The following is a 22,102-nucleotide window of genomic DNA, read 5'->3' as shown; positions in this document are numbered from 1 at the left end:
TACAAATGGACTTATATACATAACAGAAATACCCACAGACATAGAAAACAAACTTACGGTTACCAAAAGGGTAAGGGGGAGAGGGATAAATTAGGAGTTTGGGATTAACATATAAGCACTACTATATATAATATAGATAACCAACAAGGACCTACTGTATAGCACAGAGAACTATACTCAGTATTTTGTAATAACTTATGAGGGAAAAGAATCTGAAAAAGTATATATATATATACAGATATATAACTGAATCACTTTGCTATACATCGGAAACTAACACAACATTGTAAATCAAATGTACTTCAATAAGAAAATTAAATTAAATTTTAAAAAAAGAAAGAGTATGTTGTTCACTTTTTACATATTTGTGAATTTTCTAGTTTTTCTTCTGTTAATATCTACTTTCATTCTGTTATCATAAAAAATACTTCGTATGATTTCAGTCTTTTAAAATTTATGGGGACTTCCCTGGTGGTCCAGTGGTAAAGAATTCGCCTTACCATGCACGGGACATGGGTTCGATCCTTGGTCAGGGAACTAAGATCCCACATGCTGTGGCACAACTAAGCTCATGCACCACAACTACTGAGCTCACATGTCTCAACTAGAGAGCCTACATGCCACAAACTACAAGCCCACACCCTCTGGAGCCTGCACGCCACAACTAGAGAAGAGAAAGCCCGCATGCCGCGACCAAGAGCCCACGCACCACAATGAAAGATCCCACGTACCTCAATGAAGATCCCGCATGCTGCAACTGAGACCTAACGCAGCCAAAAATAAATAAGCAAATAATAAATAAATCTTTAAATAAAATAAAATTAAATTTAAATAAAATAAATAAAATAAAATTTATGGAGACTTGTGGCCTAACATCTCTCCTGGAGAATGTTCCATGTACACTTGAGAAAAATACGTATTCCGCTGTTTGTTCAGTGGGATGTTCTGTATATGTCTGTTAGGACTAGTTGGTTTATACTGCTGTGCAAATACTCTGTTTCCTTATTGATCTGTTGTCTGCTTGTTTTTTCATTATTGAAAGTGAAGTTTTGAACTCTGTTATTGTAAAAGTGTCAATTTCTCTCTCCAGTTCTATCAGGTTTTGCTTCATATTATTTTGTGACTTTGTTATTAGGTGTGTTTATGTTTGTAATTGCTATGTCATCTTGATGGATTGACCCTTTTGTCATTGTAACAATTTGTCTTTTGTAACACTTTGTCTTAAACTCTTATTTTGTGTGATGTTAGTATAGCCACCCTATTCCTCTTTTGGGTACTATTTGCATGGACTGCCTTTTTTCATCCTTTTACTTTTAAGCTATTGTATCTTTTTGATATAAATTAAGTGTGTAGATATCATTTAGTTGGATTGGTTTTAATCTATTATACCAGTCTCTGCTATTTAATTGGAGAATTTAATTCATTTACATTTAAAGTAACTTATAAGTTGGGACTTGGTTCTGCTATTTACCTATTTGTTTTCTATTTGTCTTATATCTTTTTTGTTTCTCAGTTCCTTCATCACTGCCTTCTTTTGTGATTACAGTCATCCCTCAGTGTCTGCAGGTGATTGGTTCTAGGACCTGCCTTTGATTTATCAAAATCAGCGGATGCTCAAGTCCTTCAGTCAGACCTCCATATCCGCAGTTCTGCATCTGCAGATTCAACCAACCATGGATTGTATAGTACTGTGTGTATGTGGTGAAAAAAATCCATGTATAAATGGACCTGTGCAGTTCAAACCTGTGTTTAAGGGTCAACTGTAGTTGATTTTGTCTAGTGTACTGTTGTTTTCTCTTTTTGTTTCTTTTTCTGTATATTTTGAAGTTATTTTCTTCGTGTTACTCTGGGCATTACAATTAACATCTTAACGTGATGCCAATCAAGTTTTAACTAATAGCAGCCTAGTTTTAGTAGTATACAAAACTTTGCTCCTATACAGCTCTGTTCTCCCTGCACCCTATTTTTTTTTTTTTTGTTTTTTTTTTTACCTTTTTTTCCTTTTTACATAGATGTTTTTTTTTTTTTTTTTTTTTTTTTGCAGTACGCGGGCCTCTCACCGTTGTGGCCTCTCCCGTTGTGGAGCACAGGCTCCGGACGCGTAGGCTCAGTGGCCATGGCTCATGGGCCCAGCAGCTCTGCAGCATTTGGGATCTTCCCGGACCGGGGCATGAACCCGTGTCCCCTGCATCAGCAGGCTGACTCTCAACCACTGCGCCACCAGGGAAACCGTAGTTTTAAACATATAGTTATTATGCTTTCTTATTTGAAATCATGTAAGCCAGAAAAAGAGGAAGTACAAGTTATTAATGCAATAATACTGGCTTGTATATGTACTTATGTAGCTATCTTTACTCTTTTATTTTTTAATTATTTTATTTATTTTTGGATGCATTGGGTCTTCGTTGTCACATGCAAACTTTCTCTAGTTGCAGTGAGTGGGAGCTACTCTTCGTTGCAGTACACAGGCTTCTCATTGTGGTGCCTTCTCTTCTTGCAGAGCATGGGCTCTAGGCGCGCAGGCTTCAGTAGTTGTGGGTCACGGGCTCCAGAGTGCAGGCTGAGTAGTTGTGGTGCACGGGCTTAGTTGCTCCGTGGCATGTGACATCTTCCTGGATCAGGGATTGAACCCATGTCCCCTGCATTGGCAGGCGGATTCTTAACCACCACGCCACCAGGGAAGTCCCAGCTATCTTTACTCTTGTTCTTTATTTCTTTGTATGACTTTGAATTACTATCCGGTGTCCTCTAATTTCAATCTAAAGAACTCTCTTTCAGAGTCCTTATAGAGCAGGTGTACTAGTCACAAACACCCTCAGGTGTTTTTCTTTCATCTTTGTCTTAGTTTTTAGTTTTTCATTTTTGAAGAAAAATTTTGCTGGATGTAGAATTCTTGGTTGAGAAATTGGCTGTTAATCTTATGTAGGATCACTTGTAGGTGATAAGTCCCTTCTGTCTTGCTGCTTTCAGGGTTCTTTGTGTCTCATTAGATTGACTATAATGTGTCCTGGTGTTGATCTCTTTTAGTTCGTGCTGTTTGGAGTTAGTTGAGCTGCTTGGACGTGAAGATTCATGTTCATAAACTTTGGGAAGTTTGTAGCCATTATTTCTTCAAATATAATTTCTCTTTCTCTCCTCTCCCTCTGAGACTCCCATTATCCATTATGGTGGTATGCTGGATGGTGTTCTGCAGATTCCTTAGGCTCTGTTCATTTTTCTTCACTCATTTCCTGTCCCTCAGACTGAATAATTTGAATTCACTTACCTTCAGGTTTGTTGATTCCTTGTTTTTTCGTGCTCAAATCTGCTGTTGAACCCATTTAGTTAACTTTTTTTTTTCGCTGCATGCGGGCCTCTCACTGCCGTGGCCTCTCCCGCCGCGGAGCACAGGCCCTGGAGTTGCAGACCCAGTGGCCATGGCCCATGGGCTCAGCCGCTCCGCGGCATGTGGGATCCCCCCAGACCGAGGCACAAACCCGTGTCCCCCGCACCGGCAGGTGGACTCCCAACCACTGCGCCACCAGGGAAGCCCCCTTTTTTTTTTTTAATCTATTTTTGGCTGCGTTGGGTCTTCATTGCTGTGCGTGGGCTTTCTCTAGTTGCAGAGAGCAGGGGTTACTCTTCATTGTGGTGCAGGGGCTTCTCATTGTGGTGGCTTCTCTTGTTGCGGAGCATGGGCTCTATAGTTATTTTTTTTATTTTTTATTTTTTGTGGTACACGGGCCTCTCACTGTTGTGGCCTCTCCCGTTGCAGAGCTCAGGCTCCGGATGCGCAGGCTCAGCGGCCATGGGTCACGGGCCCAGCCGCTCCGCGGCATGTGGGATCTTCCTGGACTGCGGCACGAACCAGTGTCCCCTGCATTGGCAGGCGGACTCTCAACCACCGCGCCACCAGGGAAGCCCTATAGTTAATTTTTAATTTCAGTTACTATATTATTTAGCTCCAGAAGTTCAATTTAATTTCTTCTTTTGCTTTAATTTTTTATTGAAGTACAGTTGGTTTACAATGTTTTGTTAATTTCTGCTGTACGGCAAAGTGATTCAGTTATACATATGTATATGTTCTTTTGTTTTTTTGATAGATCTTTACTGGAGTATAATTGCTTCACAATACTGTGTTAGTTTCTGTTGTACACCAAAGTGAATCAGCCGTATGAATACATATATCCCCATATGCCCTCCCTCTGGAGCCTCCCTCCCATCCTTCCTGTCCCACCTCTCTAGGTCATCACAAAGCACCAAGCTGATCTCCCTGTGCTGTGCTGCTGCTTCCCACTAGCTAACTATTTTACATTCAGTAGTGTATATATGTCAATGCTACTCTCACTTCACTCCAACTTCCCCCTCCCACCCCATGTCCTCTAGTCCATTCTCTATGTCTACATCTTTATTCCTGCCCTGCAGCTAGGTTCATCAGTACCATTTTTTTTTAAGATTCCATATATGTGCATTCGCATACGGTATTTGTTTTTCTCTTTCTGACTTACTTCACTCTGTATGACAGACTCTAGGTCCATCCACCTCACTACAAATAACTCAATTTCATTTTTTATGGCTGAGTAATATTCCATTGTATATATGTGCCACATCTTCTTTACCCATTCATCTGTTGATGGACATTTAGGTTGGTTCCATGTCCTGGCTACTGTAAATAGTGCTGCAATGAACATTGTGGTACATGACTCATTTTGAATTATGGTTTTCTCAGGGTACATGCCCAGTAGTGGGATTGCTGGGTCATATGATAGTTCTATTTTTAGTTTTTTAAGGAACTGCCATACTGTTTTCCATAGTGGTTGTGTTAATTTACATTCCCACCAACAGTGCAGGAGGGTTCACTTTTCACCACACCCTTTCCAGCATTTATTGTTTCTAGATTTTTTGATAGTGGCCATCCTGATTGGCATGAGGTGATACCTCATTGTAGTTTTGAGTTGCTTTTCTCTAATAATTAGTGATGTTGAACATCTTTACATGATGTGCCTTTTGGCCATCTGTATGTCTTCCTTGGTGAAATGTCTGTTGAGGTCTTCTGCCCATTTTTTAACTGGATTGTTTGTTTTGTTGATATTGACTTCCATGAGCTGTTTGTATATTTTGGAGATTAATCCTTTGTTGTTTCATTTGCAAGTATTTTCTCCCATTTTGAGGGTTGTCTTTTTGTCTCGTTTATGAGTTCTTTTGCTGTGCAAAAGCTTTTAAGTTTAATTAAGTCTCAGTTGTTTATTTTTGTTTTTATTTCCTTTACTGTAGGAGGTGGGTCAAAAAGATCTTGCTGTGGTTTATGTCAAAGAGTAGTTTTCCTATGTTTTCCTCTAAGAGTTTTATAGTGTCTGGTCTTACATTTAGGTCTTTAATCCATTTAGAGTTTATTTTTGTGTATGGTGTTAGGTAGTGTTCTAATTTCATTCTTTTACATGTAGCTGTCCACTTTTCCCAGCACCACTTATTGAAGAAGCTGTTTGTTCTCCACTGTATGTCTTGCCTCCTTTGTCATAAATTAGGTGCCCATATGTGTGTGGGTTTTTCTCTGGGCATTCTATCCTGTACCATTGATCTATATTTCTGTTTTTGTGCTACTACCATACTGTCTTGATTACTGTGGTATAGTTTGAAGTCAGGGAGCCTGATTCCTCCAACTCTGTTTTTCTTTCTCAAGGTTGCTTTGGCTATTCGGGGTCTTTTGTGTTTCCATATGAATTGTAAAATTTTTTGTTCTAATTCTGTGAAGAATGCCATTGGTACTTTGATAGGAATTGCATTGAATCTGTAGATTTCTTTGGGTAGTGCAGTCATTTTCACAGTATTGTTTCTTCCAGTTCAAGAACATGGTATATTTCTCCATCTGTTTATGTCATCTTTGATTTCTTTCAGCAGTGCTTTAAAGTTTTCTGAGTACAAGTCTTTCACCTACTTAGGCAAGTTTATTTCTACGTATTTTATTCTTTTTGTTTCAGTGGTAAATGGGAGTGCTTCCTTAACTTCTCTTTCTGATTTTTCGTTGTTGGTGTATAGGAATGTCAAAGATTTCTGTGCATTAATTTTGTATCCTGCAACCTTACCAAATTCATTAATTAGTTCTAGTAGTTTTCTGGTGGCATCTTTAAGATTTTCTATGTATAGTATCATGTCATCTGCAAACAGTGACAGTTTTACTTTTTCTTTTCCAATTTGTATTCCTTTTATTTCTTTTTCTTCTCTGATTGCCATGGCTAGGACTTCCAAAACTATGTTGAATAATAGTGGTGAGAGTGGACATCCTTGTCTTCTTCCTGATCTTAGTGGAAATGCTTTCAGTTTTTCACCTTTGAGTATGATGCTTGCTGTGGGTTTGTCATATATGGCCTTTAAATTATGTTGAGGTAGCTTCCCTCTATGCTCATTTTCTGGAGAGTTTTGAATCATAAATGGATGTTGAATTTTGTCAAAAGCCTTTTCTGCATCTACTGAGATGATCATATGGTTTTTAATCCTTAATTTGTTAATGTGTATCACACTGATAGATTTGCGTATACTGAAGAATCCTTGCATCCCCTTGATAAATCCCGCTTGATTGTGGTGTATCCTTTTAATGTGCGGTTGCATTCTGTTTGCTAGTATTTTGTTCAGGATTTTTGCATCTATGTTCATCATTGATATTGGTCTGTAATTTTCTTTTTTTGTGATATCTTTGTCTGGTTTTGGTATATCAGGGTGATGGTCGGTTCATAGAATGAATTTGGGAGTGTTTCTCCCTCTGCAGTTTTTTGGAAGAGTTTGAGAAGGATGGGTGTTAGCTCTTCTCTACATGTTTGGTAGAATTCGCCTGTGAAGCCATCTTGTCCTGGACTTTGTTGGAAGATAATTTTTTTTTTTTTTTTTTTTTGGTGGTACGCGGGCCTCTCACTGTTGTGGCCTCTCCCATTGCGGAGCACAGGCTCCGGACGCACAGGCTCAGCAGCCATGGCTCACGGGCCTAGCCGCTCCGTGGCATATGGGATCTTCCTGGACCGGGGCACGAACCTGTGTCCCCTGCATTGGCAGACTGACTCTCAATCACTGCGCCACCAGGGAAGCCCATGTTGGAAGATTTTTAATTATGGTTTCAATTTCATTACTTGTGATAGGTCTGTTTATATATTTTTTTTCTTCCTGGTTCAGTCTTGGAAGCTTATACCTTTCCAAAATTTTGTCCAATTCTTCATGGTTGTCCATTTTATTGGCATATAGTTGTTTATAGTAGTCTCTTATAATCCTTTGTATTTCTTCAATGTCAGTTGTGATTTCTCCTTTTTCATTTCTAATTTTATTTATTTGCATCCTCTCCCTTTTTTTCTTGTTGAGTCTGGCTAAGCATTTATCAATTTGGTTTATCTTCTCAAAGAACCAGGTTTTAGTTTTATTGCTCTTTGCTATTGTTTTCTTTGTTTCTATTTCATTTATTTCTGCTCTGATCTTTATGATTTCTTTCCTTCTACTGACTTTGGGTTTTCTTTGTTCTTTTCTCTCTAGTTGTTTTAAGTGTATGGTTAGATTGTTTATGTGAGATTTTTCTTTTTTCTCGAGGTGAGATTGAATTGCTATAAACTTCCCTCTTAGAACTGCTTTTGCTGCATCCCGTAGGTTTTGGGTTGTCGTGTCTTCATTGTCATTTTTTCCTATGTTTTTTCTTTTTTAGCGGTACATGGGCCTCTCACTGTTGTGGCCTCTCCCGTTGTGGAGCACAGGCTCTGGTCGTGCAGGCTTAGCGGCCATGGCTCATGGGCCCAGCCGCTCCGCGGCATGTGGGATCTTCCCGGACCAGGGCATGAACCTGTGTCCCCTGCATCGGCAGGCGGACTCTCAACCACTGCGCCCCCAGGGAAGTCCTCTATATATATATTTTTTAATTTCTTCTTTGATTTCTTCAGTCATCTCTTGGTTATTTAGTAGCACACTGTTTAGCCTCCATGTATTTGTGATTCTACAGTTTTTTATCCTGTAATTGATTTCCAATCTCATGGCATTGTGGTCAGAAAAGATACTTGATATGATTTCAGTTTTCTTAAATTTTTGAGGCTTGATTTGTGACCCAGGATGTGATCTATCCTGGAGAATGTTACATGTGCACTTGAGAAGAAAGTGTATTCTCCCACTTTGCGGTGAAATTTTCTATAAATGTTAATTAGATCTGTTTGGTCTATTGTATCATTGAAAGCTTGTGTTTCTTTATTTTCTGTTTGGATGTGGGTTGTTAAAATCCCCTACTATTATTCGATTTCTCCTTTCATGGTTGTTAGCATTTGCCTTATGTATTGAGATGCTCCTATTTTGGGTGAATAAACATTTATAATTGTTACATCTTCTTGGATTGATCTTCTGATCATTCTGTAGCGTCCCTCCTTATCTCTTGTAACAGTCGTTATTTTAAAGGCTATTTTATCTGATATGAGTATTGCTACTCCAGCTTTCTTTTGATTTCCATCTGCATGGAATATCTTTTTCCATCCCTTCACTTTCAGTCTGTATGTGCCCCTAAGTCTGAAGTGGGTCTCTTGTAGACAGCATATATATGTGTCTTGTTTTTGTATTCATTCAGCCAGTCTGTGTCTTTTGGTTGGGGCATTTAATCCATTTACATTCAAGGTTATTATTGATATGTATGTTCCTATTATCATTTTCTTAGATGTTTTGGGTTTGCTTTTGCGGGTCTTTTCCTTCTCTTGTGTTTCCTGCTTAGAGAAGTTTCCTTAGCATTTGTTGTAAAGCTGATTTGGTGGTGCTGAATTCTCTTATCTTTTCCATGTTTGAAAAGCTTTTGACTTCTCCATCGAATCTGAATGAGATCCTTGCTGGGTAGAGTAATCTTGGTTTTAGGTTTTTCTCTTTCATCACTTTAAGTATATCCTGCCACTCCCTTCTGGCCTGCAGAGTTTCCACTGAAAAAGCAGCTGATAACCTTATGGGGATTCCTTTGTATGTTATTTTTTGGTTTTCCCTTGCTGCTTTGAATAATTTTTCTTTTAATTTAGTTTTTGTTAGTTGGATTAATACGTGTCTCGGTGTGTTTTTCCCAGGGTTTATCCTCTATGGGACTCTCTGTGCTTCCTGTACTTGCGTGACTATTTCCTTTCCCATGTTAGGGAAGTTTTCCACTATAATCTCTTTAAATATTTTCTCAGACCCTTTCTTTTTCTCTTCGTTTTCTGGGACCCCTATAATTTGAATGTTGGTGTGTTTTGTGTTATCCCAGAGGTCTCTGAGATTGTCTTATTTTTCATTCTTTTTTCTTTATTCTTCTCCTCAGCACTTATTGCCACCATTTTGTCTTCCAGCTTACTTACTCGTTCTTCTGCCTCAGTTATTCTGTTATTGATTGCTTCTAGTGTATTTTTCATTTCAGTTATTGTGTCTTTCATATCTGTTTGTTCTTTAGTTCTTCTAGATCTTTGTTAAACATTTTTTGTATTTTCTCAATCTGTGCCTCCATTTTATTTCTGAGATTCTAGATCATCTTTGCTATCATTACTCTGAATTCTTTTTCAGGTATATTGCCTGTTTCCTCTTCATTTATTGGGTCTTGTAGGTTTTTACCTTGCTCCTTCATCTGTGACATATTATTTGGCTGTCTCTCTCTCTCTCTCTTTTTTTTTTTTTATGAGTGGGATTGTGTTCCTGTCTTACTGGTTGTTTGGCCTGAGGCTTCCAACACTGGAATTTGTAGGCTGTTGGGTAGAGCTGGATCTTGGTGCTGAGATGAGGACCTCCATGAGAACTCACTGCAATGAATATTCACTGGGGTCTGAGATTCTCTATCAGTCCAGTGGTTCAGACTCAGAGCTCCCGCCACAGGAGCTTTGGCCTGACCCCCAGCTTCTGAACCAAGATCCTGTAAGCCGCGTGGTGTGGCCAAAAAAAAAAAAAAAAAAAGAGAGAACAATAACAAAGTAAAAAATAAAATTAGGCTAGGAAACTAACAGATATGTTAAAAGGAATATAAAAATATAGATGGGGCTCCCCTGGTGGCGCAGTGGTTGAGAGTCCGCCTGCCGATGCAGGGGACACGGGTTCGTGCCCCAGTCCAGGAAGATTCCACATGCTGCAGAGTGGCTGGGCCCGTGAGCCATGGCCGCTGAGCCTGCGTGTCCGGAGCAACGGGAGAGGCCACAACAGTGAGAGGCCCGCCTACCAAAAAAAAAAAAGATAGATGAATCAACAACTGGAAGGTACAACAGTACCACAATTGTAAAAAAGAGGAGGAGATGAAAGAGGAAAAAAAGCGGGGGAGGCCTTGGCTGTGGAAGGTGGGGCCTAAGCAAGGGCAAGGGCAAGGTTTGGGCAGTGGGTGGGGCCTATGCTTGGGATCCGCTGGGCTGGAAAAGGCCCTGAGGGCTGTGGGGGGTGGGGCTTAGGCTCATCAGAACAGAAGGGTCCCAGGTGTGCCCCCCACCCTTGGTCTCAGAGGGCAGGAGACCTCACCTGGGAGCCCAGCAGGCTTCTTGGGCTCTAGTGGGTGGGGCAAATGCCCTCCTCTCCTGTCCTGCTCCTCCAGTCCTGGAGGGCCCCTCCCACCTGCCTCTCCTGCCTGCCTCTCCTGATCTCCCCGGCCTCAGGGGTGCTGATCCTGTCTGGCCTCCACTTCTCCTCCCCCTCAGTACCCCCATGTCCTACCAGTTCACTTGGTGGTTCTTCCGTTTTCCTTGGGTGTCAGGGTCCCCTACCAGTGACCAGCAGGTGCCCTAGTAGTGGAGAGATGCTAACTCAGTGTCTGATGCCTTTTTATAATTCCTGTTTCCTTATTGATATTCTCTACTTAATGAGATAACTGTTTTCCTGGTTACCTTTTAGTTCTTTGTGGTTTCCTTTGCCTGGGCTTCCTCAGGGACAGTTTCTATATTCATTTCTTTTCTTTTTTTTTTTTTCCCCTGTGAATGGTTCATACTTTCTTGTTTCTTTGCATGCCACATAATCTTTTGTTGAAAACTGGTCATTTTGAATATTATGTGTTGACTCTAGACGTCAGATTCCTTCCCTTCTCAGGGTTTTTTTGTTGCTGCTTGTTACTATTAGTTTCATTGTTGTTTGTTTAGTGTCTTTTCTAAATTATTTTTGTTAGGTATATATGCTTTGTTCATGTGTGATTATTGAAGTCTGTGTTCCATTACCTTAGCAGTCAACTAGAGTTTTTCCCAGTGTCCTTGAACACCTGGAGACCAGAAAAGTATAAAATAAAGAAAAAGAAAAAAATACTCTACTTTTGGCTGGGTGGTTCTGTGTTTGGGTACTCCAGTACTTAGCGGGGCTGTTTACAACCCTGCCTTAGCTTTTTAATTTATTTTTTTATTTTTTATTTTTTTGGTACGCAGGCCTCTCACTGTTGTGGCCTTTCCCGTTGTGGAGCACAGGCTATGGACGCGCAGGCTCAGAGGCCATGGCTCACGGGCCTAGCCGCTCCGCGGCATGTGGGATCTTCCCGAACCAGGGCACGAACCCGTGTCCCCTGCATTGGCAGGCGGACTCTCAACCACTGTGCCACCAGGGAAGCCCCCTGCCTTAGCTTTTACCTCCTGTTTGTGTGGAGCCTAAAGGTCAGCTAGAGGTAAAAGTTTAAGGTCTTCTAGGCCTTTTTCTGTGCATGTGTTCAGCCCTGGGCATATGTGTGGCCTTCTAAGTTCTGCATTATATATGAGAGTTTACAAAGCCCATTTCTCCCCACGTATCTCCTTTCTCAATGTCTTCCTTTCCAGGCTTTTAGTTCTATATATGTGGTATTATCCTGCCTGTTTTCCCTTATCCTAGGCTGCTTGCCCTGGGAGTGCTCCAAGTCAGGCAAAACAAAAACACTTTCTTGTGCCAGTTTTTGAGGAAATTGTCAGTCAGGTCATTGCGTTCAGCCACAGTTGTTTGAGACTAAGGTTTGTATTGCCCCCTTGGCACTGTTATCCTGCACTAGGAGTGCAGCTGCCATCCTTACTGCCCCTGCTGAACTGGGGAGTGGGGGATGGTTGGTAGGCAGTTAGAAACACCACATCACTCTCTTACTGCAGTGTAGCAGCTTGTTTCTTTGCCAAGCCTTCTTGGTTGTTGTAGTTTTTATTAGATTCCAGAGTTCTGCAAAAGTTGATTCTGACCATTTTTTCCAGCCTGTGTGTGTGTGTGATGTGTATGTGCAGTGGGTGAAGCCCTGGAGTTCCCTGCTGTGTCCATTTTGATGATGTCCTTCCCCTGCTGCCCTCCTTTTTCTTCCTACTGTATCTTTTCAAAGCATTGAAGTTAAGTTTTTACAGTATTTTTTTTAAGAAATACAAGCATATGTATAAAGATTGAAGTATGGTTTAAAGACTAAAAGTTAACACTGTGTACCCATCACTCCATTAAAGAAATAGAACACTACTGGTATCTTAGAAGGTTCTATGTGCCCCTTCCTTTTTCTGACCTAGAAGGAATCATTATCCTGAATTTTGTGTTAATTAGACATGCAAATAAGTAGGAAAATGTCATCCATAGCTAAGAGAAAAATAAGTCAATAGAAATAGACCTAGAAATGCTGAAATGATAGAATTCGTGCACCAAGACTTTAAAAACAATTATTTTAAAAAGGTTAAGGACTTATGGGCTTCCCTGGTGGCGCAGTGGTTGAGAGTCCGCCTGCTGATGCAGGGGACATGGGTTCATGCCCCGGTCTGGGAGGATCCCACATGCTGCAGAGCGGCTGGGCCCGTGAGCCATGGCTGCTGAGCCTGCGCATCCGGAGCCTGTGCTCCGCAGCGGGAGAGGCCACAACAGTGAGAGGCCTGCGTACGGCAAAAAAAAAAAATTAAATTAAATTAAAAAAATAAAATAAAAAGTTTAAGGACTTAAAGGCAAGTGTAAAAATATGTAGGAGAGAAATGGATATAAGATAGAAATAAATAAAAAACTTTTCAAGCTGAAAAATACCTGACTTATTGCTTTTAATTCAGCATTTTCAGTTTTTAGGAGGCAGGCTGTTTGAGTAATCTGCCATATTTCAATTTGCAAAGTTCCATCCTCCCTGCCCTCCCACCTCCTGCAAGCTTTTTTTTGTATAGTAATTCCCAAATTTTGCTGTTAACCAGTTTCATCATTTTTCTTATCATTGACTTTACCCAGTGTTAAGTTTAAAAAATTGGGAACAATTTCATCTTAGTTTTAACTTACCAAATGAAGAATGTCAGTAATACTGCTTTTTCAGATAATAAAAGATAAAAATGCTGGGATCCAAAAAACGGGCACATAACCAAGATGATGAATGAAGGCAGTAAGAACTAATATTGTTAAAGAAAGAGCTAAGTATATAATATAGAAGTATTTGAGAATGATTAAATACAGATTATATTTCACAAAGTATATCTACATTTTTATACTTTTAAACTGTACTTGTGTATTTAACAGATATAATTTGATTTAGTATTTTAATTAATATGTGATAATAGTAAATAAATAACAATTTATACTTCTATTGTATATATAATCTATAGTTAATCATTTTTTCTTGAACTGCACATTTTTAAACATTTTGTAGACAAGGCTGTGCTGTATCCTTGTTAGGACAGTACTGACAGCATAAACCTCTTTATGCACTCAGCTATGATTAAACGTAAGGTATTAAAATGCCACCTTCCAGTCGCTAAACATACTCTAAGTTTTTCTAAGTTGCCACACTTACCAGTACTGATTTCAGGGCCATTGGGATTTGTCTATGTGTAGACCAGGTTAGGACAATGAATTCTTTTTCTTGGTTAAAAAGTTTAAGTTTTAATTCTTTTTTTTTTCCCAAATATTTTATGACTTATTTTTGAATAAGTTTCAATTTGTGGTTGAGAAAGTTGAGGTAAGTGTTGGCTTGGGTCACTGGCTTATCTGTGATTAGAATTCAGGATTTTTAGCCCTTAGTTCAATTCTTACATTTAGTTGCTCTACATGAGACATTCTTCCCTGTTCATGAGGATTATGCGTTTGGCTTCCTTGTGGTACTGAAATATATTAAGGTGTTGAGTTGGTAATGCAGGATCAAGTATTTTTCGTTTGAGGGAGCTAAGCACTGAGTCCACTTAATCCTTAGTATAACAATTATATTGATTCTCCACATTGTTATAAAATCCTAGGTCCATGATGACTAATTACAGAGTTGGGAGAATTTAATTTTGGCTTTGAGTAAAGTGACCAGAGAGTTCAGACCTCTATTTGACTCGAGAATAGTCTCTGATGTGCCCAGTAAGGTGTCATGTATGCTGTGCACAAAACTTTTGGTTTTTAAATAATCAAATTACCTCAATTGGGGAGCACGTCACTATGGAACTTTAATTTTTCTAGGACTACAGTATGTATAACTTTAGCATACATATGATTGCTAGTTTTATAACATTCTAAATCCAGTGAAGTTCAGTCACAGTATTATAAGGTATAAAAGATAAAGTATGATTAATTTTAACATAATGTCTACTTTTAATCAGTGACTACTTGTTTTTATGGTGGCAGTTTCATTAAACTCTTGGTTGTTTCCTTGCAAGTGTCATTTTTAATTTAAACAGTGTTAGGAAGACTTTCTATTATTGTAAACTGTTTACAGAGGTAAAATATTCATTATAAAAAGTAATAATGTTTTGCAAATTTTAACAAAGTGTAAGTGCTTGTAATTTTATCTTGATTTAGAAATTTGGCAGTTTGGTATGTAATCCTTTAAATTGTGTTTCTTTCTATATGCTAACATTTTTTCAGTTCTCTTGTTATTAACTACAGTATGAACTATTATTTTCCTGTTTAAAAACTTTTTTTTTTTTTTTTTGTGGTACGCGGGCCTCTCACTGTTCTGGCCTCTCCCGCTGCGGAGCACAGGCTCCGGACGCGCAGGCTCAGCGACCATGGCTCACGGGCCCAGCCGCTCCGCGGCATGTGGGATCCTCCTGGACCAGGGCACGAACCCGCGTCCCCTGCATCGGCAGGCGGACTCTCAACCACTGCACCACCAGGGAAGCCAATGTCATATTTTAAAAATACCTTTTCTTTAATTCAGGCATGCCTAGAGTGGTAGAAACTACTAGAATTAGGCTTTTTAAGAAACTTGCTGGTATGACTCTAAAAATTCAAATACATATGCATTGTAACATTAACATGTTTAATGAGATCTAAGTGATTGCTGAATAGTTTATTCCCCAGAAAAACAAACATCTGCTTACTGCATTTATATAATTTCTCTCCTTTCTCCTTCTACTGTTAAAAAAAAAGAGGAGAAATAATATAAACATATAGTTTATCTTTTACTGCTGTCCTTAGAAGCCATTTTTTAAAAATAAGGTTAAAGTATAACATAATTGTTACCTTGGGTGTTCCATTTCACCTGGATCTTGAGCTAACTTTTTCATATGTTATTTGCTAGTAACTGTAAATAAACCATTTAATATCCTTGTGAAATGGAAATTCTAAGTAGCCTATGTCTTAACACTAATGAATTTAAATGAAATAATACCAGCTTCTTGCTAGATGAGTTCTAGGAGTTCTTAGGGTTATTTAGGGTTCTCCTTACTTTTACATATTATTTTGTATAAATATTAGGTTATGTTGCTAGGAATCTGTCTTCTATTATTCAAGATCATAATTATTACTCAGTACTTATTAAGTACCAATTATATGCAAGAAACTAAAAGAGATGTGACAAGATCCCTAACTTCAAGGGCTTATAATCAAATTGAATATTAGAATACATATCAATATAATCTGATATATGGTAGGTAGCAAATGGTGGTGTAGACAGTGGTGCTCCAAGCATTAATGATGAATTGGTTATAAAAGGTTTCACAAAGGATGTAAGATATGAGTCAGGCCTTAAATAAGACAGAAGACTTAAGAGACCATTTTAGGTATAAGAGCTAAGGGTGGATGTTCCTTTGCTTTATGTAGTAGCTTTAATACATGAATTTATTTAGGGAGTTGATATTGAAGGGACTCAAGTGACAAGCTAAAGAGTTTGTAATTGGGAAGTAGGAATTAGTTTTGAGCAGCGAGTGGTGAAAAAGAAATAGGATTTTAAAAAATTTAATCATTCAATTTGATTTCTCTAATGAGAGGTGCCACATAAAGTAGTATTGAATATATTTCATCTTTCATAGTTACAAATTAAATTGTGCTAATGTCTCATGAATAGATTACAACATTGATAAGTGTGTTTACCATGTTTGTGGGAGGTAAAATGATTGTTCTAATCTACAAGCAGATGTTTAAAAAAAAGAAACATCCTTTTCCCAGCTGAATACGGTTGTTGGCTTTCGGCAGTTTTCTAACCTGGCAAGTACTACTGTATGTTTTTTGAATACATACATGCAAGTATACTTGGATATGAGGGCTGTGAGTGATTACTGAACCTAATGTTACATGAGTCTAAGTGCAATGGAGAAAGCTAATGACAAGCATTATAAAAATAATTTCCTTTTGTTAGGAAAGAAGTGAACACAATGAAAAATATGAAGAGCAATAGACAAGGTAGTACAGATTTTCAAATCTTATAAATAAGACTATTATACTAATGATAAGTGATGAAACTTTAGGAGTTAGTTCAATGCTCAAAATTGTCTGGATAGGCTAAGACACCCTTTACCTGTTCTCAAAAAAATATATGATATAAAGGAAGAAAGTATAGCCTGACAGTTTATCATCTATAGACACACGACCACCTGTTAAGATGGACTATCTAAATAAAACATCTTAAATTTCATTTCTTTCTTTTTTTTTTTTTGAAGGGGGGGTGTGCACTGCGTGTATTGTGGGATCTTAGTTCCCTGACCAGGGATTGAACCCGCACCCTTGGCAGTGAAAGCGTGGAGTCCCAACCACTGGACAGCCAGAGAATTCCCTACTTCTCTTTCTTTACTCACATTGTTTGAGGGACTTTGGGTAGACAACAAAGATAATTGAAGGATATTAGATGAAATTATAATAAGAGAAAGAGTGAGGAGAAATATAAATTCATAATGTTGTTCATGTAGGAAATCCAGTAATTACTGACCTATTCTTACCACCCTGAGTTTTTACTTTAACAGAATATACATTTTGAATGTAGATGTATAATTTCCTGAATTCAGGGAAATGTATTTTATTTTTTTTAATTTTTTAATTTTTAAATAAATGTATTTATTTTTGTCTGCGTTGGGTCTTTGTTTCTGTGCAAGGGCTTTCTCCAGTTGTGGCGAGCGGAGGCCACTCTTCATCATGGTGCGCGGGCCTCTCACTGTCACGGCCTCTCCCGTTATGGAGCACAGGCTCCAGACGCGCAGGCTCAGTAGTTGTGGCTCACGGGCTTAGTTGCTCCGCGGGATGTGGGATCTTCCCAGACCAGGGCTCGAACCCGTGTCCCCTGCATTGGCAGGCAGATTCTTAACCACTGCGCCACCAGGGAAGCCCACAGGGAAATGTATTTTAATGATGATTAGCTTTACGGAAGCCTAAAGTCATTATGCAGTTTTAATAATGCAAAGAAAGCAGACAGAAAAGATGAAAATAAACAGTTAACTACTATAATGAAGTAAACAGAGTATGTTCTTGGATTATGTGCCCATTTGTACATTAAGCTCACACGTATGTGCCTGTTCCTGTACTAGGGAATTAAAGGTGTCTGTAAGAAGCTTACAGTCTGGACATATTTGCTTTCTTGTATACACGCAATAGTAACCAAGCAGTTCTAATTCTCTTCTTCCTTAAAATTCTAAGGGAAATCTTCAGTAAAAGTGAAACAAAAGTATGGTTTAGTCTGTGATTGGTGGTAACAGAATATTTTTTTGTTAAGGATACTCACCTATATTATCAAAAATAGCATCAAAATTATCTCATTGTAAACTTTGTCTTGGGCTTAGTCCTAAATTGAGAAACTGGAGAATTCTGGTAGGGATGAGTTTTGTTTAAGATTTTTTGTTCTTCAGATTTATTCTCACTTTGGGGTTGTGCAAAGGACCTGCTTCAGGCACTCTGTCATTGTGTACTCAGCCCACAGTGAAAACTAGACCAAAAGTTGAGCTTTCCCAACCTTTAGTACTACTTTGTACCACTAGGGTTTTGGAAAGGCCTTCATAGAAGTAGTCTGTGTCAATCCGTAACTTGTTTTGGATTTCGTGATTGCTGTCAGTGCTTGATAAATGGTGGGGATGGAGGAGGGGGACAGTGAGTAGTGAGTAGCTTGTTTCTGATAGGTTCTGTCCAAATTGAGGGGAAGAGCTTTTAATTGGCCTTAGTTTATTTAACTTGGCTGAACCCCACCATATCTTTGTTAGCCAGTGATGAAAAAGCCAACAAATAGCTTTCTTTTGAGTCATATGTACAACACTAGAAGAAAGCATTTTATGTTAAAGGGTTCTGTGTTCCATTAGCTGCCCTGGTCTGTAGCCTACTGAGCCTATGTTACCAGATGAATTACTAGTCCAGATAGCTAAACTGTTGGAGGATGTAAAACCAAAATCCATTTCAGGAAGCTGTCCACTTTGCTCAGTTTTGGATAGAGTCCATTCTAATTAGTGGTAACTCTTAATTTGTTTTAAAATATAATTTTTAACTGTATGCTTTCTTGATTTTTTACCTAGGTTACACAATATCCTCCTATGCTTGAGACCTACAGACTACGTGTCCTACCAGAACTAATCAATGGTTTTTCATCTCCTGGAGATAAATTAGAAACATAAACATGGTGCCAAAAGAACTCCTTACCTTACTCTAACTCCAGTTTATTCGGACGTACTTTTGTATTGAAGAGAGGTATACAAATTAAGGATACCTGTGCAGAGACTCTGTCGTGTAGGATCATGGACCATCCTAGTAGGGAAAAAGATGAAAGACAACGGACAACTAAACCCATGGCACAAAGGAGTGGACACTGTTCCCGACCATCTGGCTCCTCAACATCCTCTGGGGTTCTTATGGTGGGACCCAACTTCAGGGTTGGCAAGAAGATAGGGTGTGGGAACTTTGGAGAGCTCAGATTAGGTAAGAACTTGGTTATATTATTGGCTTAGCCTAACAAGAACAACAGCAGCTATAATAAGCTTTGGTGCATTTCAAGACCAGCAGTTTATAATCTTATGAGAAGTTCTTATAATGAGGACCTATTGTTAAAAGAACTGAAGAATTTGTGAAGGAGACTATAGTCATTATCAGGTATAATTGTTATCCAGGGTTCATCCCTCATTGTGTGTGATAGGATTTTAGATTTTCCACCAGTTCTGAGATTTTGTGATGTAGGGAGATCTACATACAGATATCAGTAAAACGAAGATTCTGATTTAGTTGGTTGGAGAGTAGAGCCCTGTATACTGTCTTTTTAACAAACTCCCAGTTGATTAAGATGCTGTTGGTCCTTGAACCACACTTTGAGAAGGGATTAACGCCTTGTTTTAATTCAGAATCTACCCTTAGTAAGGGAAGAGTCAGTACTTACTCTGTAATATCCATACTTAGTCTGCAAGGAGATACATCAGTATTTAGAGAGGTTTTCCAACTGATACCATGTTTGCATTCCTTCCCGGAAGTCCCAACATCAGGATTGAGCTAGAACTCCAGGGAGAAACTTTGCAATTTTTATTACCCAACCAAGGAAAGGATTTTTTATTTCAGGTATTGGTTTATGAGTGAGATGATGAATAATGATAAAATGAACCAGTTTGAAGACGTGAAATTGGGAAGAAGGTACATTGGGTATTTAGAAACTTTTTATGGCCCTCCCTAGGTGAATGGGGAAGAGAAAATGAAGGATCTTGTGAATATGTGAAGTTGGTCACCAATCTGTATTGGTGCAGATTGTGACAAGGTCCTTTTTTAAGCTAAAGTGTTTTCTTATTTTTCATAGCTGTTGAGACTATGTAGTATTATGAAGACCCATCGTAAGAGGCTTTGCCCTTTGAGGAAGTGGGAGCGTGGGAGTATAAGATGATTATTTTTGATTACCTCTGCTACTTCTCATGATTTTTCCAAAGGAGATCGAAAAAATCTTACCTCTCATCCCCCCATAGAGAGATTCAGGGAAACATCACTGTACTAGCCAGAGATCACTGGGTGTAGAATTGAATCTAGGGATGCTGAGAATGAATTTATTTTTACCACTAGAAGGCTGGGAGCCTGGAATTTTAAGACCTGACTAGGATAATGAAAGGCTTTTATATTTAGTGATGTGTTCATGTTCTGGTTAGTAAAGCCAGCAGATGCTACTGAAAATAGGAGTAAGATGTGTAATTTCACACTGCTTGAGTTCCTACCAACTACTGAGTTGCTTTAGTAGCTAGTTTTGTGACTATACATTTATATAGTGGATTGACTTTGCTCTAACATCACAGTAGTACTTGAATTAAATAGATTATGACAAACATCCACAAAATTACTGAGGCAGTTTATAATGCATATAAATTCATGCTTTCTCAAAACATCATAAAATTGTTTAATTTCTATAAAGATGAAGAAAAATCCTGGTCAATGAAAACTGCAAATGTATTTAATTACTTAAGTCTAGATTTGTATTATATGATCTTGACGTTTACACAGGAATGGAAAAATCTATTCAGGTAGAAGGATAGCTCATGTGTATTTTCAGAGTGGTAAAGTGTTGTGTTTTATTTCCTCTAACGAATCTAGGGTGAATATGATGGATCCCATTTTGACTTGCATTGTAGTCAGTAGAAAGAACTTGTCTCTCTTTTCAAGTGGTTTTATTCTTGTGTGCTGATGAGGTTTTCATTAGCCCTGGGACCGTTATTGTTAGGGCATTGTATCTAGGAGTACTTTTTATCAACAGAAACCAGAAAAGTAACTTTCAGAATCATTTGATGTCTCCTGACAACAGGGTGTGCTGTATACCCCATTCCATTGTCCTCTTGCTATGGTATTAGGAAGTAGAAGATTGTGCAGACAACAGGAGGTGAAAACTGGAAAATTCCAAACTCAAGGCAGGAGCAGATAGGCCTCCACCCAGGCTGACATTACAACGCTGTGCTTTCTTCTCCAAACTCATTTCTTTCTCTAGCTACCTGTCTCTTCTGTCCCTCAAATAGCCAAGTGCATTTGTGCCTCAGAGCTTTTACACCTACAATTCCTTCTGCTTGAAGGATTCTTTCTTCAAACTTTTGCTTCGCTGGTTGCTTTTCATCCCTTGGGCCTCAACTTTCATGTTACTGTCTCAGAGAAACCTTCTGTGACTTCTTTCCCACCTCCATTTAAAATAGCACATTACTCCCCTAGCCACATTCTGTCTCATCAAACTGCTTTGTTTTATTCATCACATTGATCACTGTCTGACATTATTTTATGTATTTGTTTACCTGTTAATTGTCTCTCCTTACTCCAGTATAAGCCCCTTGGAGGGCAGGGATTCTATCTGTATTATTTGCTGATGTTATTTGTGGGCTGGATGGATAGATAGCCAGATGAGTAGGAAGAGGGGAGAAAAAAAATACATGGGCTCCTTTGGGTTCCTGGTATGTGGGGGTCGTGGTAGGTAGTGGCATTACTGCTTCAATAGACTCCTGAATTCCAGACAGAGAGCCAAAAAAGAAAAGGGATGATTAGTGTATTTTGGCTCTATGTAAATCTGTTTCCACCTCATCATCCATTTAACAAACACTTCTTGAATATTTACTGTCTTGCTAGACTTGGGAAGGATACAAAGAATTACAAGATGTACTTAAGAATCTCACAGTATCAGGTGGGGAGATAAATAAGGAGTATGGGGTTGACAGGTACACACCACTATGTATAAAATAGATAACCAACAAGGACCTACTGTATAGTACAGGGAACTGTAGTCAATATCTTGTAGTAACCTATAAAGGAAAAGAATCTGAAAAATATATATGTGTATGTATAACTGAATCAGTTCGCTATATACCTGAAACAAACACAATATTATAAATCAACTAAAATTTTAAAAAAAAGAATCTCACAGTCTAATGACAGAAAAAGAAAAACAAATTACAACATAAAGTGATAAGTATTGTAATAGAGTGTATAAAAACTACACTGGCAGAGAAGGTTAATGAAGGTTTCACAGAGGAGCATGGTTTGATTGAGAGTAGTACGGGACTTCACTGGCGAGCACAAGGAAGAAGGACTGTCCAACAGCAGGATGCACAAACACTATGTGTTGTAAAATTGTTTAGCA

The 22,102-nt window shown here is 38.7% G+C and overlaps 1 protein-coding gene across 12 annotated transcripts in view; it reads left to right on the top strand.

The window, feature by feature from the left end:
- Positions 1-22,102, top strand: part of CSNK1G1 (casein kinase 1 gamma 1) — a 153,680-nt gene that overhangs the window by 28,273 nt on the left and 103,305 nt on the right. For 8 of the 12 annotated variants that reach the window (XR_003436395.1, XM_027123282.1, XM_027123277.1 and 5 more), the window contains one exon: positions 18,543-18,942. Coding sequence is in view for 8 of the 12 variants with exons in the window: in XM_027123282.1 (XP_026979083.1) it covers positions 18,762-18,942 (181 nt within the window). In the remaining 4 variants the exon portion in view is untranslated. Of the gene's footprint in view, positions 1-15,530; positions 16,456-18,542; positions 18,943-22,102 lie in introns of those variants that run through there. The other 4 variants (XM_027123289.1, XM_027123286.1, XM_027123281.1 and 1 more) reach the window with 3 other exon arrangements.

Source organism: Aethalodelphis obliquidens, unplaced genomic scaffold (genome assembly GCF_003676395.1).
Source record: "Aethalodelphis obliquidens isolate GAN/ISIS:26980383/991018 unplaced genomic scaffold, ASM367639v1 scaffold26, whole genome shotgun sequence".
Taxonomy (NCBI): domain Eukaryota; kingdom Metazoa; phylum Chordata; class Mammalia; order Artiodactyla; family Delphinidae; genus Aethalodelphis; species Aethalodelphis obliquidens.
This window is presented reverse-complemented; position numbering and strand designations above follow the sequence as displayed.